We start from the raw sequence: 25,026 nt of genomic DNA, 5'->3' as shown, positions 1-25,026 counted from the left end.
CCTCCATTCTGCTGTGGAACTGATCCACTGAACATTTCATTTCAGTCATTATATTTTTCAGTTCTAATATTTCCATTTAGCTTCCCTTTATATCTTCTGTTTGATTGATGAGGTTTCCCTTTATATCTTCTGTTTGCTTGATGAGTTTTCTAATTATTTTTACTGTTTCAAGCATGTGTGTAATTGCTTGTTGAAACATTTTTATCCTGGCTGCTTTCACATCTTCCTCTAATAATCCTAACTTCAGTCTCATCTTGGTGCTCATGTCTGTTGATTATCTTTTTAAATTCAGTTTGAGATCTTCCTGGTTTTTTTGTTTTTGTTTTTGTTTTTGTTTTTGTATGATGAGTGATTTTAGCTGAAAGCTGGACATTTTCATTTGTTATGACTCTCTGGACCTTCCTTAAGACTGTTTTATCTGGCTTTCACAGGCAGAGGATGGTGACACCTCCTGGTTATTTATAGGTGGAAGAAGAAGTTCAGGTTTTCTTTCTCGCTCTCTCTCTTTCTTTCTTTTTAAAGATTTTGTTTATTTATTTGAGAAAGAGCGAGAGAAAGCACAGAGGGCAAGAGAGAAACAGATTTCCTGCTGAGCAACGGGCCCGACACGGAGCTCGATCCCAGGACCCTGAGATCATAACCTGAGCTGAAAGCAAATGTTTCACTGACTGAGCCACACAGGCACCCCAAGAGTTCAGGTTTTCTATCTGGCCTCTGTGATGTTCAAAGAGAGGAGAAGGCTCTACATTGTTGCTGAGCGGAGGTGGGTGTTCAGGCTCCCACCACGTTCTCCACTGATATCCGGGGGATTGATTTAGTTGAGGAGGAAAGTCCTTGCTGCCTATCTGACCTTCCCTGATGCCATCTTGGCAGGGGTAGTAGGGTTACACCCTCACAAGAGTGGAAGGATAGCCTCCTCACTTGGTTTTTCCTGGTGTGGGTGGGGAAGGAGACCATAATTTTTTCCATGTTGTTTGATGGAAAGGGGGTCAGTCATTGTCTAAAAGTTCTCTGTTTTGCTACACTGTGTCTGCTATAAATCTGGCTAGAATATATTGTAATTACTCTGTGTGGCAATTAGACTTATAACGGCGATCATTTCATAATGTATATAAATGTCAAATCACTATATTGTATATCTGAAACTAATAAAATATTGTATGTCAACTCTACTTCAATTTAAAAAAAGACAGGGAAAGGTAAAAAAAAATAAAAATGACTATGAAAAATAATGTATTGAGATGTAGAAGAAATGTCCACTGAAACGTGGATGGACGAGGGAGGCTTGGATTGTATGAATGTGATGTAAACCCTGTACAGAGGAAAGGAAGACACTAGGAAGGAGTATCAGAGTGTGAAGTGGAACCTTACTGCTCTGGAGAGGCATTGCTTCAGGACTTGATTATAAGCCAGCGATACTCAGAGACTTGAGAGTTAGGAAAAGGACTTGTGTCACTTCCTCGAGGACGCCTTCCTGGATCCTCCTGTTAACTTTTAACTTTCCTCTGATCTCCTGTAGTGCTTTCAATTCTCAGACCATAAAAGTAAGACATAGGGTAGGATATAAATTGAGATATAATTCATGCACCATAAAATTCACCCTTTAAAAGTGTATGATTCAGTGGTTTTTAGTGTATTCGCACAGTTGTGCAATCAATACCACGATCTAATTCCAGAACAGTTTCAATATCCTCAGGAGAGCCCTGTATCCATTAGCAGTCACTCTGCATTCCATGTTCCCTCCCTGCCCCGGTCAGGCAACCACTGATCTATTTTCTGTCTCTACGTGTTTGCCAATTCTGGACATTTCCTATAAATGAAATGGTATATAATGTGGTCTTTGGTGTCTGGCTTTTTCCACTTAGCATAGTATTTTTCAGGTTCATCCTTGTAGCATACATTAGGACTTTGTCCCTTTTTAAGGCTGAATCCTATTTCATTATATGAACAAACTACTTGATCCGTTCATCAGTTAACATTTGGATTATTTTCACATTTTGGCTATCATGAATAAAGTTGCCATGAACCTCAATATACAAGATTTTGGGTGGAAATATGTTTTCAGCTCTCTTGGGTATATACCTAAGGGTAAAATTGCTGAGTCACATGATAACTGTAAGTTTAACATTTTTTAAAGGAACTTACAAATTGTTTGCCAAAATGCTGCACCATTTAGCATTCTCATCAGCAATGCATAAGGCTTTCAATGTCTGCACATCTCTGTCAACACTTATTATAGTCAATCTTTTTACCGTAGCCATCCTTGTAGGTGAGAAATGACATTTCACTATGGTTTGGTATAATTAACTCATAACTAATGATGTTGAGCATTTTTTTTTCCAACTTAACTGACTGAGCCACCCAGGCACCCCACAACTCTAGAATTTTTATTCAACTCATTTTATAATTTTTTAAAGATTTAATTTATTTACTTGACAGAAACTCAGCAAGAGAGGGAACACAAGCAGGGGGAGTGAAAGAGGGAGAAGCAGGCTTCCCACCAAGCAGGGAGCCCGAAGCAGGGCTTGATCCCAGGACCCTGGGATTGTGACCTGAGCCAAAGGCAGATGTACTTAATGACTGAGCCACCCAGGTGCCCCAACTTTTTATAATTTTTCTTTACTGATATTACGTGGTGAGACATTGATCTCATAGTTTCCTTTGGTTCTCCGGACATGTTTAAAATATCCAATTTAGGGGCGCCTGAGTGGCTCAGTGGGTTAAGCCTCTGTCTTCGGCTCAGGTCATGATCTCAGGGTCCTGGGATCAAGCCCCGCATGGGGCTCTCTCCTCAGCAGGGAGCCTGCTTCCCCCTCTCACTCTGCCTGCCTTTCTGCCTACTTGTGATCTCTCTGTCAAATAAATAAATAAAAATCTTTTAAAAATAAATAAATAAAATAAAATATCCAATTTAAAGTCTTTGTCTAATAAGTCCCAATATATGAGCTTTCTCAACTGGTTTCTGTTGATCACTCACTTTCCTAGGTATGAGGCATACTTTCTTATTTCTTTGCATACCTTATAATTTTCTGTTAAAAATTATATTTAGGAAAAATTCCTTAATAAACACCTCTTGGATTGTTGGAAGATTTTGTTTTGTTTTGTTTTTTTTGTTTTTGTTTTTAAAGATTTTATTTATTTATTTGACAGAGAGAGATCACAAGTAGGCAGAGAGGCAGGCAGAGAGAGAGAGGAGGAAGCAGGCTCCCTGCTGAGCAGAGAGCCCAGTGTGGGGCTCAATCCCAAGACCCTGGGATCATGACCTGAGCCAAAAGCAGAGGCTTTAACCTACTGGCACCCCTGGAAGATTTTGTTAATGTCCAGGATTATGATAACATGGATTTTCTAATTTTTTTTGCCAGTGTTCTCATTGTTTTTGTGGAGATTTTCAGAGACCCTTAATTCCATCATGTCTGCTGACACCTCAGAATTTTGAACTAATCTCTTTTTTTTAATTAAGTTTTTTTATTTATTTATCTGACAGAGAGATAGAGAGAGAACACAAGTTAGCAGAGAGGCAGGCAGAGGGAGAGAGAGAAGCAGGGCCCCCACTGAGCAGGGAGCCTGATGCAGAGCTCAATTCTAGGACCCTGGGATCGTGACCTGAGCCAAAGGCAGACACTTAACTGACTGAGCCACCCAGGCACCCCTTGAATTAAACTCTATTATAGCACTTAAAACAAGTGGTATGTATGACCTACTTTATTCCCCTGCTAGGCTGTGAACTCCTAGAGGGAAAATATGGTGTCTTACTCACCTTATTTTTCCCTTCCAGAGCAAAGCCAGGTGCTTGGTAAATAGCAGTGTATTGTTGAAGCAATGAGTGATTGAACCCCTAAAGAAAGTAACCATTGAGAAAAAGTTTATATTGGTTTGAGATGCTATGGTCTTATTTCTTAATCTTAGAAAATTCTGGAAAAACTATTCTTGCAGTTGTATCTAGGAAGTTCTGAGAATTTCTATCCCAACTGTATCATTTTTTAATAGAGCACCCTAAGGCAGTTTTCATAATAATTTAGAACCTCAGTTTTCCATATATGCAATGTGGATAATAATACTTAAGATCATAATATTGTGATCCTAATATGGTTCAGAGGGTTAGATGAGATGACACATATAAGGCCTATAACACAATGTAACGCAATGCTGCACATAATTATGAGTGTTTATTATTCTTGCCTTTCTTAACTCCAGGACGCTTTAATCATTTCCTGTTTAATTTGACCAAGAGTTTGGCAAATGCACTTGCTAACAGCAACCGATGAACAATCCTGTCTTCAACTCTCTCATGCCTGAGTTTCCACAAAGGTCTTCCTTGAAACCCACGCAGGCAAAACAACAAAGGTGTTTCATCCATGGGTTTCATGCACTCACAGAACTATGAACAGAAAACACCTGCTGCCCTGTGGCACTGGCCAGGTATGTTGACAGGGCCTGGGAGGCAGCATTCCTGGAGGTCTGGAGACTTTAAAGCCCGGGAAGATAGGCAACCCCAGGACTTACCTAGAAAAGGAAGCAACCCTATAGACTCCTGAAAATCAAAACATGGGGGTCTTCAGACCTTCCAGGATGATGGTCCTGGGGCAAGAGGATGGGTGACAAGTTGTGCTGGGTTCTCTCTAATTTATTTACACTTCCTAATATAGCTCTTCTTGGCAGGGGGACAGGTTTCTTTTTTTAAACTTTGAAAACAACTGACCTAACTCAAACCCCTTATTAGACAGATGAAAATGTAGACCAGAAAAATTCAATGAGTCACCCAAGATGAGACAGGAAGGGAGCAGCTAAGCTCCAAGCTCGGTGTTGTTCTGACTGGGAGTCCAGGATTTTTTCCATCTTATCTGCTATGACCCTGTTAAGTTGCCTCCCCTGTCTTGAGTCATGTACATATCTCCCCCCAACAAGAATAATTTATCTGACCATAGATACTCGGATCTACAGGGTTTGGAGGCTAGATTTAGAATCAAGATGTTGGGGTTCAAACACAAGATTCTGGTGTCGTCAGTTAACTGGTGTGAATCATTGTCTTCATTGGAAAAAATGGGGCTCCAAATCCCCTTCTTACTTCCCTCCTCTGGTTGTCCTAAGTATCACAGAAATCAAAAACGTAAAAAAGATTTTTTATTCTAATTTTTTTTTATCCACATGTTTAGTAAGATGCACCATTTATTCCCTTAGTAGCAGAATACTGATACTCGTGGCTTTATTTGGTTTGGAAAATCACCGGCCCTAACCTTTTAATCAGAATCCTAGGCCACCACTCTCTTCATGCTAATCTCTGGGCTAGGAGTCAAGGAGAGACTGCATCAGTGGCTTGAAGCTTGTCACTCTGTCCCACACCTACAGGATGCCTTGTGATGTGAGTGACTCCACCCAGGACAAATCCCTTAACTCCTGCTCCTGTTTCCAAATGCTCAATAGACTCAGATCCTTGAGTATCAAAGAGACATCTGTATCTATTCCCCTCTAAGCCTTTCGGTCTTCCCTATCTTAGCATGACACCTCCAAAAACTTAGGTGTCATCCTCATGTCCTTTCATGCCTTCAAACGTAATATCGTTTACAGTAATGGAAATTGTACATTTCTCCTCAACATCCATGTGGTTCTTCCCCCCATGCAGCCTCTGTGTTATTTGGGTAGGATGGATCATGCCAATACCTTCATCGGTCCAAGCCAACTCAGGTAATCTCATCCCTTATCCATGCTGACTGTGTTTAGTAACCCCCATCAAAGCTAATCCATCCACTGGCAATGTAGGTATAGCAGGTAGGGGTATTGAGCTAACTCTCTGACCTGTTTTCCTGGCAATAGACATTTGTTCAAAGTTGGCTCAATGAATCCCGAAATCAAGATTTTTGTTTTACAGTTGTTGAAAATGATGCCTGCTCCTTCTCCATGCAAATAAAACCATTTTGCCACCATGTATCTTGCCCTTGAAGCCCTCTTGCAACCATGTATGGACTCAGCTTAAGGAAAAATGACACACAAAGGGTGGGGGACAGATGCAGCAGGACTGAGAATCAGAAAAATAAGGCTAGAGCCCTGATCAAACCTCACCTGAAGCCTATACCATCATAGTTTTCATTTTTATAAGTCTGTAAATTGTCCTTATTTTCTGAAGAAAGTTAAGATTAAGTTTTGTTTCCTGAAATCAAAATAACCAAAAATGAATGTATTCAAACCACTAGCAAATTGTTATATTTGCTTCCAAAACCATATATCATATCTGTTCACTTCTTAACATTAGCGCCACCATTACTTTCCTCATTTCAAGGTAATAGCCTGGGCTAGCATAACAGTCTCCATTTCATCTTCTTACACACACTGTTGGCTGCTCCAGGGTAGTTTCCACACAGCAGTCAGAGAGATTAGTTAAAAATGGAAATTGGATCTGGCTACTTTCCTGATTAAAACCTTTCAAAGACTTTAATTTGTTCTTAAAAAACAAAACGAATCCATCTTTTCTATCCTCCACCTCCCACCCATCCTACCTTGCAGCCCTGCTAGATGTAGTCCCTCCATCTCGTCTTGCTTCTCCTTGATTCCATCAGGAAAGAGCCACAGGTCTTTATATTCCTTGAGCAGCCCCGCTGTTTTCCATTAGCTATTCCCTCTGCCTAGAATGCTTTTCCCCCTGCCCTCCTCCTGATTGCCTTATTCTCATCCTTTAAGTCTGGGTTCAAATATCGCCTCCTCGGAGGTGTTTTCCTGACCACCCTCCCAGTCCCTTCCTATCTTATCCCTTCTCTCTCTCCTAGGGTGCCTATCACAATTTGTAATGATCTACTTTATACACTTACTTGTTACTAGAATGCAAGCTGCTCATGAGGACCTTGACTGTCTTATTTAAATAGTGTCCTGATTTATTCTTAGGTTCAATAAACATTCGTTCAATGAACACCCAAGAGCAGCTCAGCAAGAAACCTGTGGGAGGTGTTCCCAGAGCGCTACCCAGGGGTGGGCTGAGGGCTGGCATGGGGGGTCCATGGTTCTCCACAGTCAATGACACACCTTTAACATTGGTGAGAGAGACGGAATGAACACCCCAGTCAGTGGCTGGGACTTGAATACCAGGCAGCTGGGATCACGTTGTAGTGCGCTGCTCTGACCAAACACACCACACCTTTCGCGGCCTCCCCTTCACTTGGGAGCTTGTTAGAAATGCAGAACCTCGCCCCGACCCCACACCTACCAAACCAAGAGTCTGCACTTAAGATCCCGGGTGATCCTATGAATTTTATGGTTGGAGAAGCCAGGCTCGCTCTCCACCACCTCAAAATGCACTGTCTGCACTGATACCTGAAAATCTCTGAGCCGGGAAGCTTCCCCAGGCACTTATGACCTTAAGCAGTATGTTCAACCTTTTTATGCCTTAGTCTCTCAATTGCTTACAAGACCTGACTCTATTATCTTGTAAATGATATCTTGGTAATAAAACAAAAAACCTTGGGCTGATGATCTCCTGCTGGTCTACGATCTTTGGGATTTGGGGAAATAGTAAGAGAAAGATGAAAGCAAGCTATAGGATGAGATGGAGATAAGTAAAAATAAAGGACTTCTGGAGGAAGATGTGTATGTCTACGTGTGTGTATATATTCATGTGTATATATTATATATGCACATGTGTGTATATATCAATATGCACATGCACATTAATATGCATATGCCTATATATTATATATGCAAAGGCACATACATATGCATGTGTGTATATACTATATATGTCTGTGTGTGCATGGATAATATATGTACGGGTATGTGTATATATTAATATGCATACTTGTGTTGTATATGTATGTACATATATGCATCAGTATATAGATGTTATATGTGCATATAAAACAGCAGAGAATGGCCTCAGAGATGACTCAGTAAGTCTCAGCTAAATCACTCTGTAAAATGGATGTCCGTAACACCTACCCCCCCCATCAGTGGTTCTTAATCTTGGTAGCACATTAGGATCCCCTGGGAGCTTTTAAAAGTCTCCAGCTCAGCCAGCTCTTCAGACCAATTACATCATCGTCTCTGTGGGAGGGACCCAGACACCAGTAGTCTGTAAAGCTGCGCTGGGCTTCTTGAGCTCTAAGTGCACACAAATTACCTGGTGGGGGGTTGTGAAAAAGCACACTAAGATTTGGGAGGTCTGGGGCAGAGACTGAGAGTCTATATTTCTAACAGGCACTTGGGTGAAACCGTTGCTTCCGGTCCAGAGACCACACTCTGAATCACCGAGCCTCAGATGACGCAAATGTGCAGATGAGTGAGAGAACTGTTTCTAAGGATGTGCGGGGAATTAAATGAGGTAGTAGATTTGATGCATGCTGCATACAGTTGCCTCTCAACCTTCATAATTTTCCTATATACTCCTTTCTTGAGTGACTAATAAGAAAAATCAGGGGATAACAAGGAATGGCTGATAAGGTCCCTGATGGAGGGACTCAAATATCTGTTGACCATCCACCATGTGCTTTACATTTTATGCCAGCCCGTGACTCCATTTTGGTGGGCATGGAACAAACTCAGAAATAAGGCCCTTGCTCCAACTTGTTCACACACTGAATAAAAGGCAAATCCTGGATTCATGCCTCGGTCTCTCCAATGCCCACACTTAAGTGCTTTCCAAGCAGCCAGGCTGCCTCTTACCTAGAGGAGTGAAGGACTTGCATGTGTTTCCACAGCAGCAGAGGGAGGGGCAGCTGGGCTGAGGGTGCCTTGCAGGGAGATAATGGAGGCATTGTAGGAGCAGCTGGATAGATGGAGGAAAGAACAGGTGTGTGGTGTCTGGGCCAGGGAGCAGCTTACGAGGAGAACAGAAAGTTACCACAACCAAGAGGAGAGGGAATATTTAGGGATTATGATTTTGGCCTTCATCCAAGGCTTTTCCAGCACTCATGATCTTATGAACATTACCATCACCAAATGCCATTTACTGTACATTCCCGGAGGCTCAGGCTGCTTCTCTGAGCATAGTACTTAGAATGTCCTCCTGACCAAATCCTGTGTGCAGGAAGACTTGGGAGGTTTATATTTGGTAGACTTCCAGTGACTGTTCTGTAGGCAAAGAAAAGGGGGACTCTGTAGGGCCATCTGGGCGTTCTCTGGTCAATGGGCATGCAATTTTGTTCCCTTCAAGGAGAGATGGGGAATCACATCATCTGAGGTAGAAAACAGCTAGACATCAGGCTTCTGTACCAAGAGCAGAAAAGAAAACTTGCCTGAGATTCTGCAGGAATCAAGAATCACCCGTATGGCCTCACTAGGGAACTCCCAGTCTCTTCTGAGAAGCACCTCCAGAGCAGCAGCGGCAGATGAAATTTATCATTGAATTCGCACTGCCACCTTGTGGTAGAAGCTAAGCACTGCGTGGTCCTAACCTGCGAAGTATTTATGCGTATCAAATCTTTGCTTTTTCTCCTCATTTTCTTTTCATTTAGCTTAAATGACAGGACAGAGAATAATGATATTTACTGAGGTAAGGAAAATAATACTGAAGGCAGTTTGATGGGAGGGAGAGTGAACTTGTATTGGAGCAAATTGAACCAGGAGTGTCTCTAACAGGAAAAACAACAGAAATCCTATCAATTTCATGGCAAGGAGAAAGGTATAAATAAATGAGGCCTGTTACCTTTCTACTGAATTTGTTTCTCTATGTGAAAAATTTGGAAAAAGCTCCTTACTTTTAAGCAAAAGTATAGACGTAGTTTAAGCTATAATTAATTTATATTCTTTTTTTTTTCCTAATCAATCAATCACTCAGTCCCTTCCCTCCCCAGAAAAATTATTACAGTGGGGATTTGAGGAGGGGAGGGACGAGGCCAGGGACTGTACATCCCTATACCTCAGAGATAACTTGCTATTTTGTTTGTGACTTTAATTCAAGTCTGTTTGTCAATAGGCAGAGCCATCTTTCCCAGCAAGAAATGGGGTGGGGTGGGGGATATCATTCTACTGTACTTATATTTCCTTACAAAAATAAACTCTGAAGTAAATGGATCTGAGGGGGTGCCTGTGTGTCTCAGCCGGTTAAGCACCTGCCTTCAGCTCAGGTCATGATCCTGGAGTCCTGGGATGGAGTCCCCAAGTCGGGCTCCCTGCTCAGTGGGGAGTCTGCTTCTCCCTCTGCCCCTTCCCCCTTGTGCTTGCTTGCTTTCTCTCTAATAAATAAATAAATAAATAAATAAATCTTTTAAAAAATGGATCTGAGAGGGGGTAGGTGATCCTAGAAGACAAATTTTGTGCCTTTTAAATTGAATTTCATATAATTCCAGGTTCTGCAGAAGGGAGACTGGCTGGGTTCTCTGGATGCTGGTGAGCAGGTGGCAACAGTTGGGCACTCACTCCTTCCCTTCTGCTGTCATCTGTTTTGAACAATGAGCTTTGGTGTAACATTGTATTAGTCTGCTATGGCTGCTGTAACCAAAGACCACTGGCTGGGTGGCTTTAACAGCAGACATTTATTGTCTTACAGTTCTGGATGTAGAAGTCCAAGATCAAGGTGCCATCAGGGTTGTATCTGGGGAGAGCTCTCCTCCTGGCTAGCAGACATTCCTCTTCTCACTGTGTTCTCCTTTGCCTGGGGCTTATGCAGGGGGGTGGGGGGAGCACTCTCTAATGTCTCCTCTTACAAAGACATTAGTCCTATTAAATCAGGGCCTCTCCCTTATGACCTAGTTTCATCTTGATCATTTCTGTAAAGACTTTCTCTCCAAATATAGTCACATTGGGGGTTAGGGCTTCAACATATGGATTTTAGGAGGGGATGAAAACAGACTTTTGGTAGCGTCTGAAAGCCTCGTGCCCTTGTCAGAGACCCGCTCAGACTGAGATGATGAAGAGGAAGGTGAAATGAAGACAGGACGGGCCAGAGAGGTCTCCGGATTCACCCAGGCCTCCCCAGTGACAGGATGGCAGGGCTGAGGCCGCATCACTACGCGTGATAGCATGCACAGGGCTCTCTTCCCCCATAGGTTACATTTTTAATTTACTGGAGACATATAGGTTACCAAGTCAAGCCACAGAAACTTAAAGGAAAATCCAGAGTGGGGCTGAAATGCTCTGCACATTGAGAGTCAGTGGGGGACAATTCTACTGAAACACGGGACTAAACCAAGCATACAGAGACGCTCAGAGGGCATGCTTAATTTCCACAGAATGGGGGGAAGTTTCATTTTGATGTAAGATTTGCAAAGATTCTGAAGGAAACTTCTGGTAATGTTGATAACGCTGATGACTACGTCTGACTCCACTTGCGTGGACACAGCTGGACCGTAATCTCTACTTTTGAGCCTTCTTAGCCAGATTAGCACAGTTTTTACCCACAAAAGCTAGGAAGAGATAAAGAGGTGTGGACTTTTTCTGGGGTGACTGGAAAGGATCTCGGACCTGTCTCACCCCATCAGACCAGGGTCCGATACAGACACAGCATGTTTGCCACCATGTGGTCCAAGCAGGAGCTTGGGGAGAGCATGACAGCAACAGTGATGGATGGTGTGGGCTGGGGGACAAGGCTGGCATGTCTCCCAAAGCCAGTTGTGTCTGTGTGGGGGAAGCAGAGCACTGTCCCTACTAGTGGCACTGGAGGCACATACACACATGGAGGAAAGGAACAGGGTGGGTTGGTTGGGGGATAGATTGCTCAACCCATGCCTGGGGAGGCAGGAGAGTTGGGGGGGGGGTTGCTCACTGAAATCAATGAACAGAAAGGGGCCAGGAAACAAACACGTCAAGGAGACAGACGTAACTGATTTCTTCATGTGTTTTCCCAACTGTGGAAGTTCCTGACATAGTCTACAGTGAACATGGAGAAAATCAGCAGGCATTTTGAGCACCGTGAATGGGCCTTGGGGGGGCTCTGGCAGAGGAGGGGGAGCCCCAGAAGCTTCCAGGGCTTTGGGGGCTGTGTTCTAACTTTTTTTAGGTGCCGACTCTTCCAGGAAACAGCTCTAATTCCTCTCCCAGCCCGGTGCCTGTCCCAAGGGCTTGCAGGGAGGTGGGCGTCAGAAAGGACCCAGCCATCGCTTTTGTCCCTCTGGCCTGGGAGGTGAGTGGCTCCATGGAAGGGCAGGGTGGGTGCTGGTGGGTGGTGGCAAGGAGGGCAGAGGAGAGGCTCTGCACATAGTGTCCACAAGGACTTGAGATCCTGAAAGTGCTTTGGGACATGGGCAGTAAAGCTCAAAGGTGAAAAGGTGCCCTACACCCATTCCGTGGGTGAGAGGCGGGGGTGTAAATAGGCTTGGGGCTTCCCATAGGGCTTCGGTCATTCCCCATGGGGTGCTGCTTCAGCCCCTGCCGTCTCCTGCCAACCCAGTCCAGGGTGGACATGCACGGAGCCCACCTTCTCCCCTCTACACAAGCTTGGGATACAGGGCAGGAACTATGGGTGTCCTTGACCATGCCTGGCCAACCTGCCCCGCACCTCTTTGATCACAGGTAGGGGCAGAGTCTGTGTGGGGACACTGGCTACTCTCGCTGGGCATCTTCAGCCTTTTCATCTCCCCCCTTCTCTCTCTGAGTCTGGGTGTCCCTCCCTTCTCTTCTGTGTTCCCTTGTCCCACCTTTCGGGGTTAGTGTCTTTAACGGTGGAATGAAGGGTGGGTGCTCAGTAAAGACAGTTTAAGGACTCGTGGACTGTGGGGGAAGGGCCAGTATCTCTGGGCTCTGGACACTGTCACCTTTGTGGCCACTCACTCAGCCTGTGTGTGAACCCAGCTCAGGCCCCAGGACTCCCCCTCTCAGTTCCCACTGCAGGGCCTATGACTAGGAATATGACTGGTCACTGGATTGAGGCTGAATGGCTTCCTGTCTCTACAACACGCACGCAGCTCAGGGCATGGTCTAGAAAACAGGGCTGTGGGACAGCTGCTTCCCTCTCCATTTCACCTGGTTTTGCAAAATGACTGAGCCAGCCTCTGCGGAGTGCAGACTTCTTATGAGTCATGCTTACGTGACCTGATTTTCCGCATCTGCAAAGCTGAGAGGCAGGTGCTGGCACACAAGGCCCCCGGATGCTGTCCTCGTGACCACCCTATCCTGTTTCTTCCCTGCTCAGCATCTGCAGGTTGAACTTTCATTTTCCCTGCATCCTGGGTGCCTGGGGCAGCCAGCTCTCCATCATCAGACCTTCTGCAGAACCCACCACCTCCCCGCTAACCACCTCCATTTCCCTCTGGGACAATGCCCCCCCCCGTCTGTGCACCTGCCACACATTGCCCCTGAAACGCTGACTCTGCTGGAGGTGCAGATGTCCATCCAGGAATGTGGACCCCACCACTGTCACAAACCCAGATGCCTACAGGCTCTGCAGGGAACATACAAGCTGTCACTGATAGAAGGGGACAAGCCCCGGGCAAAGGGCAGAGCTGCCCTGAGTTCTACAGACTGTCACCATGGAGCCTCCCCCAGACCTTATCTTCAGACATCTGGGCTTTTAAATACATTATCTTGATTTTTTAATGCTGGCAACTAAGCAGCATGCAGCCTGGTGGGTGCCGGCGGCTGTCAGTGAACACTTAATGCACCACGTGATGTTCTGGTCCCTTCTGCACGGTGAAGTCACCATGCTGGTCACCACCCCTCCCAAGCCGGGAAACAGATGCACACACAGACGCGGTCACTTGCACCAGATCTCAATTTAATAAGTGGCACTGGAACACTGACTGCCTGGGTGGCCTCCCATAAGAAACCAGGAGCTTTCATGCCTTTCTGTGTAAGACTCGGAACCCTGACAGCTGTTTTAGTGAAGTTCCCTGTGCATGGTGAGTATGCATTATCTTGCTTAAACCTCACAGCAGCCCAGTGAGACCTTATGTTACGGGTCAGGAAGCTCAGTTCAGAGGGAGTGACTTTCCCAAGGTCTCTCAGCCTCTGTTTGGAGGGCTGTGATGGAAACTCAAGTTTGTCAGGCTACAAAGTCCCAGGTCCTCCCATGTTGTCTGGGTGCTCTCTGAATCCCCCATGTCTTACCGAGGGCCAGACCCAACAGGGCCATCCCCGGGGGCGTGGGGAGGTGGGCGGTGAATGAGTGTCTGGAGCTTGGCTTCTGAGGTTGCTGGGCAGGACTCTGGGGCAGCCTCCTAGCAGGGGGCTCAGTCCAGGGTGTTGGGGGTGGGCCTGGGTCCGAGCAGCCCCCCAGAGAACCTCACCGGGTTCGGTCCTGCTCGCTTCTCTGGGGTGAGAGGCACTGCCAAATGCCCTTGTGGACCATCTCGCTGCCCAGGGCATAGTTGATGGCATTAATCGTGGGCACTGTTTTGGCAATGAGGGCAGGCACCTGTTGGGACAGAAAAGTTCAGGGAAGAAGCCTCACAGCCTCAGCACCTCTCCCTGGTCCCACTTGGGTGACCCCAGTCCCACCCTCACCCCTCACGCCACAGCCACCAGTTATCTGTCCTGGGCTGGATTCTGCAACTCCCAAGGCCTCCTTGACCAGTTGGCAGATGAGGCATGGAAGCACCCCCCTTCCCCCACCCCCTGCCTGAACAGCAGTCTCAGCCTTGGTCCCAGAGTGTGTCTGTCCCTGTCCTCTCATGTGAGACAACGTTAAGCAGCAGCCCTGTGTGGCCCCCAAGAGAAACAAATTCCCAGGGTGGTATGAGCGTTCTAAGGAAAAAGGAAAAGGCTACCAGGAGGCCAGAAAGCAGGAAAGAGAGATGGTGCAAGACAGAGAGACACAGAGATGGAGAGAGTTCTAACTCTGGGTCCGGGAGGGCTCCGTACCATCTGCAGCTTGGGGGAGATGGAGCTCACATCCACGATCGCTGCAGAGAGATACAGGAGGGCATAGGGGCCCCAGCCGAACAGCAGTGTCCTGGCCGGCAGAGTGGTGTTCACCTGCGGAGAGATGGTCACGGGAGAGAGGCGCTGACTTGCTCTAGCTGGGTGCAGCCCCCCACCGGGAGGGACCGGGTGGGCACTCAGCAGGGCGGGGCAGTGTGACCCAGCTGTGGGAAGGCGCTGAGCCTGCAGAGGAGCTAGGGGCCAGATGGACCTCTCTGGCAGGTAAGCTGTGTGACCCTAAACCTGTCATTTAACCTCACTTGACTTCAGTTGTCTTGTTTGCAAAAATGGTTTGATAATGCTTCACTTACCTGGAGGCAGGGACTAGGGGTTGGATAATGAGCTCCCTTCCTGGTCCACGCTCTTTCTGAGGAACTCTGGGCTCCATGAGTGTGGCTGGGTGAGCGAGGCTCCCCAGGCTGAGCTGCCTTCACAGCTCAGTCCCAGAACCCGCTCGCCATCAGCCTGCGGCGTCTGCAGCCACTTAGTGGATCTACCTGTCCCGGGTTCAAAGCGGCTTTGCAAGGTGTGAGACAACCCGGGGAACGAGCCCTGTGGTACCGCCGCTGGCCACAGGGAGGCGTACGACTTGCGATCTATTCTCAGGATGGAAGCTGCGGTTCCGGCTTCCCCCGCACATTCAGATGTTAAAATGCTGCAGCTGGAAATCAGTGCCTATTTTCTCTTTGCGTCTCCCTTTAACGAAGAAGGTGACTTAAGTTGGAAGAGGGCACATTTCTTTCATGAAATAAAAATATGTTCGTTGGGAGACATTTATTCTCTTGAATTGCCCCTCCCTCATTCCAAAAGAAAAGAAAAGAAAAGAAAAGAAAAAAGAAAAATGTGCTTCGCAGAGGCCGGAGGAGCACTGAGGCCTCAGCACCTCCGGAGACCGGCCTGCCCTTGACCGAGGTCTCCCTGGCCCATGCGCCGCGACCTCTGCTGATGCTGCGGGAACTGATGGTTTCACGACAGGCCGGGGAGGGGAAAAAAAGCACACCGGTGTGGCAGCCCTGTCTCCTGGCCGATTGAATTTCCAGTAAACGTGGCGACTTTGGGCACCCAGGTAGTGCTTGGGCGGGCAGCGCGGAAGACAGCCCGGAGGCGGTGAGGGGCGGGGGAGCAGGAGCCCAGAGCCACGCATGATTCCTGTCTCGGCCCAGCTCTCGGCCTCCCGCTGACTCTGAGCAACCTGGATCTCCGGCTAAAATCGATTTGTGCAGTCCTTTTCCAATTCACAAGGAAAAAAAAAAATAATGTGGCAGATTAAGTGTCTCAACAAAGATTGAATGTTTCTTTTATGCACTATGACCAATTGTGTCATGGAGTCCCAGGCCTGGGTTTGATGCAATTCTGTTATTACTAGCTTCCGGGCTTGTAGCTGGTTACTTAACAAGCCCTTATTATAGCCTCAATTTTCTAGCCTGTGGCAAAGTGATAACAAAACCTTCTTTAGAGAGTAGTTGCAAAGATGGAATGTCATCATACACAGAAAAGTAGTATTAGTATCTGATTTTTTTTCCTTTGAAACTTGGGTGCTTGTTATGGCTCATCTGCTAGAGATTGTCGAGGGGACAAAAGAAAATTGTGGAAAGGGACTAATAATGCAGAAATTCAGGAACGGCCAGGAGGGCTTTTTTTTTTTGAAGGATTGTTGTTCTTGGACAAATATGCTTGCAGGTGTGATTTTATGTTCTGGAAAACAGTCTGTGATTAAACAAAACATCTTGGAGCAATTTAAAAGGAATATTTGAAAAGTATGTCATTTTGGGCCTACCCCCAAGTCCTTGGGAAGAATGAAATGTGACAGCATGAATGGGGTCTGGCAGGGTGCCCTGACTCTCAAGGTTCTGAGGTCTGGTAAGTCTGAGCAGTCCTGACCCTTCCTCCCGGATCTTGGCAATGCCCAGCAATGGGGAGGGGACATTCCTGACCCAACAGCCCAAGCTCTGTGAACGTTGAATTTTTTCCTGATCACTGAAAACACAGAAAACCCCTAACAACTGTCTCTCACACCAGTCATGTTCCTTGAGAGGGACAGAGGGATTTCTTCCTCTCCGGCACTGATCCTCACCTGGAGGTGGCCCGTCTTCCTGAGTTTCTGCTCCATGAGCTGATATGATATGACTGTGATGAAGAGAGGCAGGAAGAAGTTGAAAAAGGCCATGGTGAAGAGGAAACTGATGAAGTTTCTGCAGGCAGAGGGGGTAGAGGAGTCAGGGTCATCTCTGGGGATGGGGGGAGGTCAGCTGCCCTTGAAGGAGTATTAGCCTTCGCCCTAGACAGCCACATATGAGGAACTGTTCTCATCAGACAAAAGCTCTGAGTGTGGTCGCCCCAGCGTCCCACACAGACTCCCCTTAGAGACAGGGAGCCACTAGGTCCTTCTTGAACTTGCCTGTAAGAGCCAGAGGGCTGAGATGAGGGGGAGTCCTCCTTCAACTTTCTGTTGGGCAGTTCAGGTACTCAGGCCTGCTTTCTGTATATGCCCCGAGCATGGAGAATAGGACACTTCAGTTTGGAAAACACGTTTACCAAGTGGAAGATAGGTCAATGGACCAAGAGGAAGGATCATTCAAGGAATGCTTCTGGCACAGGGACTTGAAAGGGGTCTGGAGATGACAAAGAGACTGGACAGTGTCACTGAAGAAATCACTGAAAGGACCACAGGAGAGTCTGGGGTTCCAGGAAGGGTCATGGGAAAGTGGGAGGGCTGATCAGGAACAGGTGGGAGTCCCAGGAAGGTAGACTCCCATTCTGTGAAGGGAAGACTGTTTTACCTTGGTGCTGCCCAGTAGGGAGGGGTAGGAGGGAAGGCTGCCAGAGAACTGGACACTGGCTGGGAGGACACCTGTAGGGAGTGCCCTGGAAGGACAATTGTACCAGACTTGGGGTCTCAAGCAGGTTTCACCTGGAAAGCCTGTCATCAGGGGCAGGTAGGTCATGAGTAGACTTGTAAAGCAGATGAATGCAACATGGCTCTAGTAGAAGAAAGAGTGGGGCTGGAGCCTATGCAGCTCCTCCCCAAGATGTCCCCTAAAGGGTCTCTCTAGGCCCTGGTGTCTCCAGAGCCACATGGATGGGGCAGTACTGGACACATGCTCCATGACGGTGGGGGCCATCATGCATCAATCTTGTCTCTCTAGGGCTTGGCCCAGGGGTTGGCTCACAGCAGGTGCTCAGGAAACTCAAGAACTAAACTCTATGCCAAGGAGGTCCCTCCCAATGCAAAGACCTTAACATTCTTTGTACTGAACAAAGGACACAACTCCCTTAAGAAACTTATCAAGTCGGAGCTGGAACAGCCTGGCTGCACTGAAGATGGCAAAGGGGTCATGGCACTCAGTGACTGCTGACTGTGACTCAGTGACTCACACAGGCCAACAGCTCACTGGGTAATACTCCTTTTGGGGCACAACTTTATATTTGTTATTATTTAATTATTTGCATCACATGCCCATCACTTGTCTGGCTTGCAGAACGGGCTTTCCCTAGTCCCACTGTCCACTTGCAAGTGGGTATCATGACCAAGGAGTTGAGATTATCTGGCACATGTTGACATTTCCCCATGTGGATTTTCAGCTGTGACACTGTTGTTGTAAGAATTCAAAGCAAAGATTCCCAAGGAAGGGAGCCTTGAAGCTGCTCCTCCCACCTCACCTGTCCCCCCGGGAGTAATCCAGGGTGCAACACGTTCCCAGAGGCTCGTAGTCATAGCGGCCCCAGCCCAGGAGGGGCAGTGCTGCCCAGAAGGCAGAAGACAGCCACACACAGATCACCAAGGAGATGGCCGTGTCCCATGCCAGTTGGCTGCCTGCATGGGAGAGAGGAGGTGGAGGAGGGTGGAGAGGAGGTACTTGCTTGGTGGCGTGCCAAAGAATGGACTTCATGGTCACACAGAATGTTCCTAAATCCTGGCTCTGATGCTCCTAGCTTAGTGCCTCGGGCAAGTTGAAAGTTTCTCTGAGCCTCCATTTTCTCCTCCACAAAATGGGAATGATAATCCAGGTCTCAGAGGATGGTTATGAAGAATAAAAGAGATAATGGGTGGCGAACATCTCCTGGGAGACATTCTATACCACCTTCTTTAGAGCACAGAGAAGGAGGGAGCAGCAAAAAAAAAAAAAAAAAAAGGTATGCCTCCCCAAGTCAACTAGGGAAGAAACATGGGCAGTGCAGTTCAGGTAAGAGTCACAGGGAGGGAGGCAGAAGTCTGGACTTACCACGGTCCTTGGCTGTGGCTCAGACACAGGCCACTGTCCCGCTTCCAGGATACCTTCTGAGGAACTGGGGTGCCATCTCAGTGCTGATGGCAGGGGCTTGGTCCCAACATTATTTTTTCATGTGACCAGTCCCACTGACCTGACCTCCTCCATGTCCCCTCCTCCCACGCCCCTCTCTGTAGCAGCCTCCTCCAGCCCTTCCCTATCCGGTGGTTCCTCCTGGTCCTGGCTTCAGAAAGCTTTTCCCTTGCACCTCATCTGTCTGTGGTTTATTTGTCATGTTCTTTTGTGGACAAGGCCCCAGGGCAGAGGGCAGGTCTCCAAGTGGGGTTTGATCCACAAAGAAGAGCAGATCTATACCTTCCCGCATCTGGACACTGCTTCCCCGACAACAGCCCTGGAGGCAGTTTGCTTGAATGTGTCCTCCTGCTATGGACTCAGTGTTTAAGCCTTGACCAAACTCCTGTGTGGAAGCCTTCCCCCTCCCTGCCCCCCCATGTGATGGCATTCCAGGAGAGAATCTTTGGGAAGTAATTAGGTCACAAGGGTGGAACTCCCATGATTTGATTAGTGCCCTTATGTGAGAAGATACAAGAGAGATGATCTCGGGGTGCCTGGGTGGCTCAGTTGGTTAAAGCCTCTGTGTTCAGCTCAAGTCATGATCTCAGGGCCCTGGGATCGAGCGGGGAGCTTGCTTCCCCCTCTCTCTCTGCCTGCCTCTCTGCCTACTTGTGATCTCTGTGAAACAAATAAATAAAATCTTTTAAAAAAAGAGATGATCTCTCTTCTCCATGAGGTGACACAGCAGGAAGGCAGCTGTCCGCAAGCCTGGAGGATGCCAGAAGCCAGCCATGCTGGAACCCTGATCTCAGACTTCCAGCACCGAGAAACTAGGAGAAATCCATCTCTGTTGTTTCAGCATCCATGTATGGTATTTTGTTATGGCGGCCCAAGCTGACAGAGACACCCCTCCCCCTGACTGGGACACAATGATTAATAGTTACCATAACTGATGTATTGCTCTTTTGGCTTTGGAAACAGATGACCACGGTGATATGTCCAGGGTCATCCAGTATGGAGTGGATAAGCTCACAGACACCCACCTTCCCCCTCCCCTGCTTTCATATTGTTCCACGGTGCCCTCCAGCTTAGGAGAGGCTTTGCTCTAGGGACTCCAGAATAGGGATCAACTGCTCTATACTGAAGAAGAGAAGTGTGTTGCTGTCCGAGGAGGTGTGCATTGTGTATGTGCATGTGTGTGAGTGTGTATGTGTGTATATGTGTGCATACAGTGGTCTGAGGGCGCCTTGGGGGCCAGACTGGGATAGGAGCAGCAGGAGAGGAGCTCTGAGGTCAAGTGGGGCAAGTGAGACTCACCCACCTCTAGAAATGATAATCTTATCATTTCTATCAACTTTCTGGCCTGGGGAGAGGTATGTGACTTTGTCGAGGGTGGGGTGGGGTGGGCTGTGTATGTTGGGGGGATGGCGGGGTGAGAGCAGAACTTCAGATTCCAAAGGGGCCTTGCCCAGGGCTTCAGGCCATGCTGGCCACAGCCACCACAGCAGGCTCCATGCCAAGAAAGCCACAGGTTGGGATGTGGAGCCCAGGAAACAAAAGTAGTGAGTGACGTGGGAGGCATCCCGGCCATGCCCAGTGCCTGCTCTGCCTCTCCTAGCTGGGTGACCTTGGGGAAGGGCTTAACTTCTCTGAGCCCCCACTTCCCAGGCTGCAAGTTGGGGTTTGTGAAAAGGGTTAGCAGACTCACAGCTCCCCGAGGTCTGTTCACATATCCCTGGTGGGGAGCAGGATTCTAGACGGCCAGTGGGTGAACATGTTTTTAAATTTTAATGTGTACTAAAATTGCAAGGACATTAAAGTTGTGATTTCAGAGACATTGTTTAGGATGAGACTAGAGCAGATGTTTGTGTTTTTTTAAATGAATAGCTTTTAAGAAAAAAAATCAAGTAAATAACAGAGCGGGTGGTACTGTGACATAGCCAGTTATGAAGGTGGTATTTGACAGTGCAGCTTGGGAGATCTGGGGCTGCGCTGGTCTTCATGAAGCCCTGAGATGGTGGAGGCCCCACGGAAGTGTGAGGTGCAGGGATACACACCCACTACACACACACACACACACACACACACACACACACACACACATAGTCTCTCTGCCCCACAACGGGGCCCGTCTGCAAGGCCATTTCTGTATCTATGACCTTAGTTGATTTTCAGAATAAAACTGGGAGGTTGCTTATAAAACTCTGCTCTTAGAGGAGACAGAGGTTCAGAGAGGACTCCTGATTTGCCTGATGCTGCATTGACATTCCAGCATGGGCCTGGGGCACCTTTCCTGTCCGCTCTCCCTGCCTCCTTCCTTTCCACATACTTATAGACACTCAGGCCCACCTAGTCTCCCCTGGACTGGGAAACACAGAGCAGACCTTTGTCCTGGTCACCCTCACCGCACAGACGTCCCTCCCTCTGGGAGCACCAAGACTTACGCATGCAGTAGTGGTGATAGCGCCCCCAGGCGACAGCCGCGGTGCTGCAGATGCTGGCCAGCGCTGTCACAAAGCCCTGGAAACCGTGAGCCTGGCAGCCATCGGAGCCATAGGGCCAGCTCCTGTGGGAGACACCGGGGCCGGCGACCCCTTCCCTCCGTCCCTGTCCTTCTCCCACACCTGCCCCTCAGGAGCTTGGAGGGCCCCCTCCTGAATGTTGGCCCGGGTCCCCAGAAGAGGGCTTCATTGTCTGTTTTTCCTACATGGAAACAGGGGCCCTAGAGGTCAAGTCCCTGGGCTGACCAAGTGAAGCCCAATGCAAACTTCCTGGACGCAGTGTCCTTCTCTGCAGCTCAGACCAAAGGGTCTTTCTGTGTGGTCAGAAGCCTTCGGCAAAGGAAATGGGACATTTCGGGAAGAGAGCCCATGCCTTTATTCTACCGAGAGGAAAAATTTAGGCTCAGAGAAGAAGAGGTACTGAGCCAAGGTTAGACAGCAGATGAAGGCAAGGTCAGAGGGGAGACCCCCAGGGCTCCCCGCTCTCAGCCCCAAGGGCCAAGCAAATGTAAAAACTTCTACTGCCTCCTCCCGGAACCTGGAAGGGGCAGGAGGAGATCAGGACAGGAAATCCTCACGGATCGCGACCCCACAGCCTGGTCAGCCCTGAGCACGCACACTCAGGTGGGCTCCAGCTTTCATTTGAGTGCCTGGAACCGGAGCAGTTTCACTTAAGAAAACAATTTGTAAACACCCGACACTGTCTTGAAAGATCTTGGTTTGCACCTAAGGAGGTTTTAGACACTTGTGTTTGTAAAAGCAACTGCATTTTGACGTCTGTTGGGCTTCTTGCGTGCCACACATCATTTTCACTTATTTCCACCTAATATCAAGTGAATACTTCCAGCCACCCTTTGAGCTGGAGAATAATATTCAACTTACGGCAGAAACCAAGAGATAGCCAGCACTCACATCGAGGCAGCCTGTTTGCGGAACCTGTGCCCTTCATCCCTATAGTCTGCCAGGTCTGTGGGTGGGTTTTGAGCAACTCCTGTGCTCCAGAAATCAGCCGTAGGTCTTCAGGGATAGTGTGGAATTCGGATTTAGCCTCGTACTGCCTGCCCACCTGGTCCCCTACTGTTTTCTATAGGAGGGGAAAATGCCTCTGGCTTGGCTGCCCGGTGCCCAGTGCCCAGTGCCCAGCGGTCAGGCCCCAGGGGGTGGGGGGAGCTAGTACCGGCGGAGGCTGGCTGTGGCTGCAACGAGGGCGTTCAGGCTGATCCCAGAGTCTGCCAGAGCCAGGCTCAGCACCAGCAGGTGGGTAGGGGTCCGCAGCTCTGGCATCTTGCAGAAAGAGAGGATGGTGAGACTATTGAGGCAGAGGCCGGTGAGCGCTGGAAAGAAGGGGGAGGCAGGTGTCAGGGCTGGAGAGGCTGACTGGGGTCAGAACCAAGGGTCTGGGGTGGACGGAGCCTCAGCCTCCTTCCCCTTCATGCTCAGCAATCTTGTCGGTGCAGCTCGTCAAAGATATCTGAGAAGCGCTGGCTCTCAGATACCATCGGCCATAAGACGCATATCCTGCCTCCTCCTGACTCAAAAGTAAGGAAGAAAGCAATAAGGTGCAGTGCGGTTCATGCGCAGTCACTCACAGCTGCTGACGCTTATCTGCTCAGGGGACTGAGAACTTTCTTTGGGTCCTCCTGCTCAGTGTTCACCTGGATGCTGTCCTCTCCATGTGCAGTTGGGAAACAGGCTTAGAGTGACTAGTTGGCTTGCCCTAAGCACACAGCTAGTGAGTGTGGCAGAGCTGGGACCAAGACTCACATCTGTTTAATTCCAAAATGCCACTCCGAGGGCCGTTCAGCAACATTAGGGAGAGCCGGGAGAAGGGTCTGAGTTTTGAGCTGGGGTCTGCCTGGGACAGCAGCCGGTGAGGTGGGCTGGAGGGGGGCAACCTTAGGCAGCAGGCAGACCAGACCTGGAGCTCTCACTTGCTGTTCCTTTAGGTCTCTGAACCCTGGCTTCCCCATCGAAAGGGAGGAATGTTTACTGGGAGGACAGGGTGTGGAAGAGCATTCAAGACAAGGGGAACAGCATGTGCAGAGACTTAAAGTGGTAAAGTTTCAAGGTATGACTGAGGACTGAGAGGGTTGCTGGATTGTAGGGTTCCTAGAAGAGAGGAAGAGGGGCAGGGGCCCCAGACAATGGTGTCCAGGGCCTTCGGGACGAGACTAGTGGCTGCCACTCCCTCCCCAACGTCAGTTCTCCTTGGGGGAGGAAACAGTTTGACAATCTCTCTGGTTCAGATGTGAACAAGGGCTGCATTCCTGATTAACAGTTGTGAACTGACCCAGCACCAGGTCTCCAGGGTCAACTCTGGCCTTGAGGAGCATTTGAGGGATTCTGGGCTAAGATGGGCCCCTCAGGAAGTTAGGCAGCCCCTGGAATGGAAATGCTTAGAGCTGGGGAATGGAGATGATGGGAGCAATGTGGAGATGGAAAGGATGGGGGCAAAAGAGATTAAATCCTGAGTGTCTGTCGAGGCTAGACCTTCGCACCCATGACCCCTCCTAACCTTCAAGATCACTCATGTGGGGTCCAAGAACCTGGCTGACTTGGTTATAGTCATGTGGAGAGCAGGTGACAGAGCTGTCTGTCTCCAGAGCCTGCCAGAGGCCTGAGCTTACATGAGATTCTTAGCAGGATTTTCAGGGAGTAGGTTAAACTTTAACCCAGCTGGGGGGACAAGAAAAGGCCTGGGCCTGGTTCTTGCTTATGTTCTGGGCAGACTCTCTGAGCCCTGCTGCTTTCTCTCAGCTCCCAGCCTGCATCCCATAGGTGCACCCATCAGAAGCCCCATGGGTGTAGGTGTAGGGTTTGGGTGTAGGGTTTGGGGACAGAGGAGTAGGGTTTGGGGACCTCTGCTTGTCAGCTCCATAGCTGTGGCCTGAATCTGGGAGCCCACTGGGTCCCCGCTCCACCCAGGCCGTTCCTTGCTCACCTTCTACCAGCAGCACCGTCCCCACAGCCAACACCTCCAGCTCCCCGAAGCCGGTGGGTAGGGACCCAGATTCTGCCATGCTGGGCCCTTGTCCCTGCCGCCCAGCTCCTCTCGGGCTCTCTAAGCCAGGCCCCACCTTTTAAAGGGCCATTCCACGTGCAGGCACATGCAGGTGATTATGCTAGGCCTTGGGCTCCTTCTTGCTGCCCCTGCCCTAAACTGTGCTTTTGGCCCAAGTAGAAGGAACACATTCATCAGTTGGACAGTGCAGCCTTTGTGAAGCTGGAATGGACCCCTTTATCATTCATTTCAGCCCAATCGGGCAGGATTAAGTTCCCAGAATCCAAACGGTTGTGGCTGAGAGCCAAATTAGAAAAGAGTTGCATAACCAAGGGAGGGGTGGGGAGCAGAAAGAGGGATTTGAGCGGCAGCTGTCCCTGAGAATTGGTTCCGGGCCAACCCTTCCCCGGCATGTGTGTCCTCACAAGTGAAGGGTAAAGGATGATAATTGGCAAGCCAGTGTTGT

General features: G+C 48.5%; 1 protein-coding gene across 3 annotated transcripts; it reads right to left on the bottom strand.

Annotated features, from left to right (window-relative positions):
* Positions 1 to 13,993: 13,993 nt before the first annotated feature.
* On the bottom strand, positions 13,994 to 24,624 carry LOC111145348 (retinal G protein coupled receptor). 3 transcript variants are annotated; one of them, XM_022500200.1, is made up of 7 exons: positions 24,501 to 24,624; positions 22,737 to 22,893; positions 21,503 to 21,624; positions 18,436 to 18,589; positions 16,850 to 16,967; positions 14,716 to 14,829; positions 13,994 to 14,269 (listed from the first exon to the last, which is right to left on the bottom strand). In XM_022500200.1, exons 1-7 carry the CDS (start codon positions 24,577 to 24,579, stop codon positions 14,138 to 14,140), a joined length of 876 nt encoding a protein of 291 aa, XP_022355908.1. In that variant the 5' UTR covers positions 24,580 to 24,624; the 3' UTR covers positions 13,994 to 14,137. The 3 variants fall into 3 exon arrangements, with proteins under 3 accessions (XP_022355908.1, XP_022355907.1, XP_022355909.1); XM_022500199.1 differs by having other exon boundaries at positions 14,138 to 14,269; positions 21,503 to 21,657; positions 24,501 to 24,579; XM_022500201.1 differs by lacking the exon at positions 14,716 to 14,829 and having other exon boundaries at positions 14,138 to 14,269; positions 24,501 to 24,579.
* Positions 24,625 to 25,026: the final 402 nt, after the last annotated feature.

Source organism: Enhydra lutris, unplaced genomic scaffold (assembly GCF_002288905.1).
Source record: "Enhydra lutris kenyoni isolate GAN:26980312 unplaced genomic scaffold, ASM228890v2 scaffoldscaffold12, whole genome shotgun sequence".
Classification (NCBI taxonomy): domain Eukaryota; kingdom Metazoa; phylum Chordata; class Mammalia; order Carnivora; family Mustelidae; genus Enhydra; species Enhydra lutris.
This window is presented reverse-complemented; position numbering and strand designations above follow the sequence as displayed.

Bases quoted from the DNA above. Each gene is read 5' to 3' on its own strand.
- LOC111145348 (XM_022500199.1), bottom strand. From the start codon at position 24,579: ATGGCAGAATCTGGGTCCCTACCCACCGGCTTCGGGGAGCTGGAGGTG. The intron at 16,968-18,435 runs GTGAGGTGGGAG...CTCTGCCTGCAG, and splicing joins GATTACTCCCGGGGGGACAG to AAACTTCATCAGTTTCCTCT. The intron at 14,270-14,715 runs GTACGGAGCCCT...CTGTCCCAACAG, and splicing joins TCTCCCCCAAGCTGCAGATG to GTGCCTGCCCTCATTGCCAA.